This window comes from Branchiostoma belcheri, unplaced genomic scaffold, assembly GCF_001625305.1.
Source record: "Branchiostoma belcheri isolate BF01 breed outbred unplaced genomic scaffold, Haploidv18h27 scaffold30, whole genome shotgun sequence".
Lineage (NCBI taxonomy): Eukaryota > Metazoa > Chordata > Leptocardii > Amphioxiformes > Branchiostomatidae > Branchiostoma > Branchiostoma belcheri.
The window spans coordinates 2,037,008-2,043,382 of record NW_017803910.1 but is presented as its reverse complement, the minus strand read 5'-3'; the positions used below and the strand labels follow the sequence as shown (position 1 = coordinate 2,043,382).

The 6,375-nt window shown below is 43.0% G+C and overlaps 2 protein-coding genes across 2 annotated transcripts in view; both read right to left on the bottom strand.

Moving 5' to 3' along the window:
• LOC109474120 (pectin acetylesterase 5-like) overlaps nt 1–105 on the bottom strand; it is a 2,199-nt gene extending 2,094 nt beyond the window's left edge. The window contains exon 1 of the mRNA XM_019774328.1: nt 87–105. Coding sequence (XP_019629887.1) covers nt 87–105 — 19 coding nt within the window. The remainder of the gene's footprint in view (nt 1–86) is intronic.
• Nucleotides 9–5,365, bottom strand: LOC109474119 (pectin acetylesterase 11-like). Its single transcript, XM_019774327.1, has 6 exons — nt 4,687–5,365; nt 3,547–3,637; nt 2,850–3,077; nt 2,154–2,294; nt 1,360–1,521; nt 9–901 (listed from the first exon to the last, which is right to left on the bottom strand). Exons 1-6 carry the CDS (start codon nt 5,155–5,157, stop codon nt 477–479), a joined length of 1,518 nt encoding a protein of 505 aa, XP_019629886.1. The 5' UTR covers nt 5,158–5,365; the 3' UTR covers nt 9–476.
• Nucleotides 5,366–6,375: the final 1,010 nt, after the last annotated feature.

Below are 6,375 nucleotides of genomic sequence, written 5' to 3'. Positions count from 1 at the left end.
ACGGAGTTTCTTGTACATGTATATGATTGTATATGATATATCTGGCATATGTATGTTAACAATCATAAAATTTCCTAAAATGTTACCCTTCGGAAAAGCTTCCATTTCTCCATATAATCATGAGGTTAAATCAAACCTGCTTGACACATTGCAAAATGCCCCATTGTAATCCTATCGGATATGATCATAATTTACGTAATTTACAAAATACTCCCAAAAATATTTGGCAAAAAATTATGTTTCCGTGCTTTGTAATGTAATAGAGGGGCAGCGAGTAGGCAAAAATGTGTGTAACGGGACACGGCATTGAATTTCAGATATTGCCCCTCCCCGCACATGAAATGGTACAGTCCGCCTGTGGTGACCGCCTATTGTGCCCGCCTCTCGTGCCCTACTCCAGTACTCGCGTCACCCCTTACTCCACCGAGGGCTTGATGCCTAAACGAGCGCCTCTTGCGATCGTAGCTAGTACTGCGTTAACAGGTTGGGTTACAGCATGTCATACCGTCGATGTACCTCGAACTGTTTACCGTCCTACGGAAGAACCAATCAGAGAAGGCCCCGGCGGCTGTTTTCCCGCCAATTTTGATCTGACTGTAGTCGGGTGTTCCTATGATGGAATGGTCGTCACAACTAGGAATAAAAGCGCCCTGGCCGCTGCCTAAACTGGCTGTTACGCCGATGACTTCGGCTTGGTACCGTAGCAGGGCCCTCTGGTCGCTGCCGCTGCACCTTCGCGGTTTGCAGTCAAGTCTCAGGATGTTGTTTAGCGCCCAGGAGTCGTAGGCGGCGTTCAGGACGAACATGGCGGAAGTGACGTAGGGCGCGGCGAACTGCGGTAGGAGACACTTCCACGGGTCTCCAGGGAAGGCCTGTAAACAGGCGGGGTGATCCGGTCCATCTTTGAAGAGATGAGGCAAAATCAGTCATATACTACGAGAAACAACTGACATGCCATTCAAAAATTATAGGGCACACCAAACTTCGATCGCTCAGCCAAGACGGGGGGCGCTACAGACTTCCCGGCACCCTCAATCTACTACGGCAGTCACGTGTTCCAAATGACAACGTTATGTGGATTTTAAATGATGTAAACTGACCCTAGGCCTTCTCTCTGCCTTCATAACATTCATATATCATATCATTCATAACCTTCAACGAAAAGCGGCCGAATTGATTGAGCTTCTCCTGAATAAAACAAAGGTTCAAACGAAATCCCTGGCTGCATATCAAAACACTGTCTTGTATAAGCATGAAGGTTCATCCTTAATACTAGCTTGGCTATATCTTCAACCTAACGAACAAATAAATAAAACCTAGCTCTGATTAAATCAACCACAACAGCAGCACAGATCTTACCTAACATGCCGTGCATGGCAGCCCTTCTCTTGAAGGCCTCGGCCGCCTTGTCGTCCATGTCCCAGACCATCAGGCCGGAGCTGGGCAGCGCCATGTACCGGACAGTCCGGGGGAGTTTGCTCCGGACATGGTCAGCCTGGCGATACACCGCGATACCACCGGCTGGACAGATGTGTTTATCATTTGTTCATACTTGTTTCAAAAAGACTGATCTTGTAGATATAGACGTAGCAAAGTAATGTAGCACCTGTTCCTCCTACCCTTATACCTCAGTTATCTAACGTAGTGCATTTGGCCCATGTAGGGCGTGAATATGCAATAAAAATCATTGTCATTGACATTGTCATTGTCATTGATAATATGAGGGAAACGTGAAAATAATGATTTAAATAGCAAAGATTCTTATTAACAACCACTTTTTAAAAGAAGGGTCGACGTTTTAATGACCGTCTGTCATCGTCATCAGGGCAATTATGACTGGTTCACTGTGCACATCTAGCCTCAGTGCAAAGTGAACCAGAAACATCTAGCTCCAGTCACAGTGTGTGCACAGTGAATATTAGCTCTGGTGAAGATAACAGCCGGTCATCGAAACGCTCTTGTTAAACAAGTGATTGTGCATAAAGAACTTTGCTATCCAATCATTCACCAACCTGATGGTAATAATTCACGGAAGAAAAATGAGCATCCGCTCGTTTTCAAACTTAACATTGCCATTACAAGTCCGACAATACACGAAAAATTGTAATATTCACGAAAAAATTTCAAAACGAACAAAAAAAAAACACTCTTACCAGAGTTCCCGCTCAGGATCACTGTTGTGGCGTTTGACATGCCTCTGACGTCATTCACCTCGTCCAACACGGCATCCAAGATCGCTTGACCCCGGAAGTACAACGTCTTTCCTTTCTGGGTCACCGGATCCGGCCGGTTACCTGTGAGAAACGAGTCCGTTTATATTAAGCAGATCGATCAGTTCACAGGTCACTAAATTGATGACAGAGCAGGCGATAAACTGTGAATTTTCCGTAGATGATGTTATTATTATGGAGCGTGTCACATCACGTACCATGCAGCAGACAATCTGACTCCTGTCGGATTATGATTATTGATTATTTGACGATGATAAATGGGGTCAATTTCAGGACGAGTGGGCACTACTCTCCAATCACAGGTTGAGGCTTCAGTTTAATTTTGACATGTTTTAGCGCTTGGCCAGTGGATTTCTTTCTTGTACTGGAATCTTTTTTAGGCTTCGAATTTTACTGGTATTTTGGGTATTGGTACTTTTTAAGGCTTTTGTTTTACATTTTTACGCGTTTTTACTGGGCTTTCCTTTTTGTATTGGTATCTTTTTTGCCAGTCCAACTTTGGGTTGCAAATGGTAACGTACTGTCTGGCAAATGGATACTACCTGGCCAATTTGATATTGTCTTTGTATCCACCAAAAAGATCTGTTTGTAGATGAAGTTGAAACTTTAGTTACTTACTGGTGAAACATGCACCGTCACAGTAGTGGATATACACCAAGTTCCAGTTGAAGAAATCAGGGTTTTCGTCCTGGTTGGACGACAGGAAACCCCCGAACGTGTCTCTTGTGCGTAACCGCCTCGTGGAGCCGTTATCAGTGAGGCTCCGTGAGTAGCACTCGGCCAGGTCGTCACACGAGCCGCCGCCGTCCAGGTGAACCCGCCACTTGTTCCTGCCACTGCCGGTCCCTAAGGAAACCACAAACCATAGATTTAATAATTTAAACGGCTTTTAATAGGAGCCTGCATGCCCTTTTTCGTAAGGCGTAATCAGGCCTTTTTAGTCTTCGTAATCCGTAGGCAGCCTCCCCAAATCAACGTAATTCGTAATCAGTACATTAGCCACAAAGCGTAAAGTCGTAATTAGCTCTGAGACTTTAACGTAATTCGTAATCGGCGAAGAAAATTTTGCGTAATCACTACCCCCCCCCCCCCCATGCAGGCCCTCTTCAATGGGAAATGCGCTGATGTTGACACATTGGCGCACCAAATCCGTACTGTGTTTTTGGCACACGTTTAGACAGATTAGCCTAAGAGGCATACTTTTGTCTTATGTTGTAATTACTGCTTTATGTCCAGTGGTAACGTTAATATAAGTTACTTCGTATTGTTCTGTTTAAATGTTGAAAAAAGGGAACAATGTTGTTATCATGCTCACCTGGTATGAAGTAATACCCAGGCCTCGAGCCATCCAGACAATAGGCTTTTGTTCTCTCCGCTCTGTCCTGGCCGAGCAGGTATAGTTGTGCCTACAAAAAGGTACAATGATCTCAGCGATTTCGTAATCACTGAAAAATGTATCAGTACCGCCCAAAACAAGCTGCAATCACGGAAACACAATAGTAAGCAGGGCTCGAAATATTGGGTGTACATACACTGCATTGCAGGTAAAAGTAGCTGTTATGTATATCTGCACCTAACCTGCACTGGCCCGTGTACTGGGTTTATATTCAGATGTAGATCTATATATGGATTCTTTCATTGACTGTTAACACATACAAAAGTGTAAAAAAAAATAATGGCAATGATTTCTGAACAGTTTCTAGTATGATCCATACTTCCTAAATTATGAGTGGTATGGGTAATTTTCAACGTTACATGCACCAGTGCAGACATGCGGAAAACGTATTTCAAGCCCTGGTACCGGTAAGCTTCAATTCTAAACTGTGCTTATACCTGAATTCTCATCTGACTCCTGAATTGAATATTAAAAGCACGAGTATCTCCGTTGAGAATGACGCATGAGCCATTTTGATGCGCCAGCGAAATGGCAGACATTGATATCTGGGACAGTGACCTACACCCACGCTATGTCTGCTCATCTTTATATGTCTACCCCAAATCATATTATACGGGGAAATTAATTCATCCATGTCCCTTTCTATTGTACTAGTAGTATAACATTCATGTCTTTCTTGCATTCATATTTATACTACGTAAGCACGCATGGACTTGTAACATATGGTTACCTTGAAATCACATTAGTGTGTGCCACATAAAAAGAGACGTTTCAGCAAAATGACTAGCCTAATGACGAACAAAGGTTAATCCTAACGCTACTGGTGACAATTATATGGCAAAGAATTCTTTAAAAATAGTGTCAATGCATATTCAGCTTTTAACTAGATCTAACGTTAGCAAGATATAAAGCCCAAATCTTATTATTTGAATTAAAAGTTAAATCTATGTTCAATATATAACTCCAAATCTTTATTGACTTATACTTCAGTGAATTTAACATTTCTGTCTTAATATTAGCTTAAGACAATTCATAAAATAATTTGGTTAAAGTGCTTACCTCGCCTGTGTCTTTGTTAGAAAATATTCCTTTCCTTCCGAACAGCCGTCCCGTCATGTATAACCACGTCACGACGGAGATCACAACACACAGGACAACCACCAAACACACCACCAGACAGATCTGGGTAGTGGAGCAGGGGCAGTTCTTCCCTTTCCGGTCTAGTTCTGCTCTCCACCGGCGGCTGGTAGGAGCCTCATCGGGGACTGATGGGGCGATGCCCTCGGAACTCAACTCGGCACGTAGGCTCTCTCTCTCGGGGTCGTTGGAAGCGCCCTCGCCGCCAATCTCACCGCGTTCTGGCGGCAGGAGGACCCGTGCTGAGGAAAAATCTGGGTCTGGTGTATCCTCCACCTCCCAGAGGTCAGGCACAGGTACCCCCGGTCGCGAGTTCGAATCCCGCGGCTCGTAGAAGGGGGAGGGGGGCGGTGTCCCTGCAAGGTCGTCCATAAGATAGCCGCTTCGATCCATATTGTTGTCCCTGTCAACCACCTTTTCTTATAGAATTCAAAATTTTAGCTTGCAAACTGCGCAGAATAAAAGTGTTAGCTGAGAAATCTGGCTTCTGAGAAGCTTATAGAGTAGAAACGTGTGTCAGTCGGCCATTTTTGTCGCGTTCGAATTCTGACCTACATTGGTATTCCAAAACTGATCCTGCCTCACACCTGAACAAAATGCGTAATTGAGCGACCATAATAAAGTCAAAGGTCAGGAACATACCACTATTATTTCAGGTGCCACCCTCTAAAAAATCACTTAATAATTTAATACAAAGCATTCAGGCCTTAGTTGGATTAGAATAAGTTATAGAATGGCTTTATGCATTTGTAAATGTCGCCTAAATGATGAAATTTTGAAATGTCATTTGCGTAATTACACCCAACACCCTAAGGGAGAGAAGCATTGTTTACGGATTGTCTGTGTGCATCTGTGTCATTGCAATGCATTTTCTGTGCGATCTGCCAGAGAGCGCATGCAGTGCAGTGTTATATTCTCATAACCGTCTCAACACTTATGGTGGCAACACTTATGGTGGTCTGCTAGAATGCTATCTCTAATGACTTTGTTTAGTCTAGAGATTGGAATAATACAAACTGTGATATGATCATATTTTGTACTAGTATGAATTAAGGAAACTCAAGAGGGTGAAGGTCGGTATCTCAGATTGCTTTGTTTAGTCTAGCAGTGGCCACTAATACGCGGTGCAATATGATCATATTTTGTACTACCATGAAGGAAGGAAAGTCAAGGTTATACTTGACGCAGGCCTAGGCTAATAAATTAAGAGAAAGATAGGGTTTGTATTAATTTACTTTTAAGTAATTTCTTTATTGTATTATATGTATATATGTACGTTTGATGTTAATGTATATACTGTATGTTGCCATAGCCCATTTGAGGCAAGAAGCAAATAAAGTTCAGTACCCAGTACCCTTGTATTCTGAACACGTAAAACTGTCTTCAGGCAAATTAACGATGTAGACTCGTCTTACATCTGTCCACGTGCACAGACAGGACGCCATTCAATATCCTCGTTGTTTATAGTCCGTAACATGTTACATGGGGTATTCAGACAAATTAACTTGTCGGCAAGACCAACATTTCTGTTGTTCTGCACAAGATGTTTTCCATATCAAAGTTATCGGGTGATTTCGTAGCTAGTTATATCAGTTTTAGGTCATCTTTGTG

What these genes read in the sequence shown, in the direction of transcription:
- LOC109474119 (XM_019774327.1), bottom strand. Translation starts at nt 5,157, where the DNA reads ATGGATCGAAGCGGCTATCTTATGGACGACCTTGCAGGGACACCGCCC. An exon ending in TGGGTATTACTTCATACCAG is followed by an intron (nt 3,078 to 3,546) that starts GTGAGCATGATA and finishes TGGTTTCCTTAG; the next exon opens with GGACCGGCAGTGGCAGGAAC. An exon ending in TGACGGTGCATGTTTCACCA is followed by an intron (nt 2,295 to 2,849) that starts GTAAGTAACTAA and finishes CGTTTCTCACAG; the next exon opens with GTAACCGGCCGGATCCGGTG.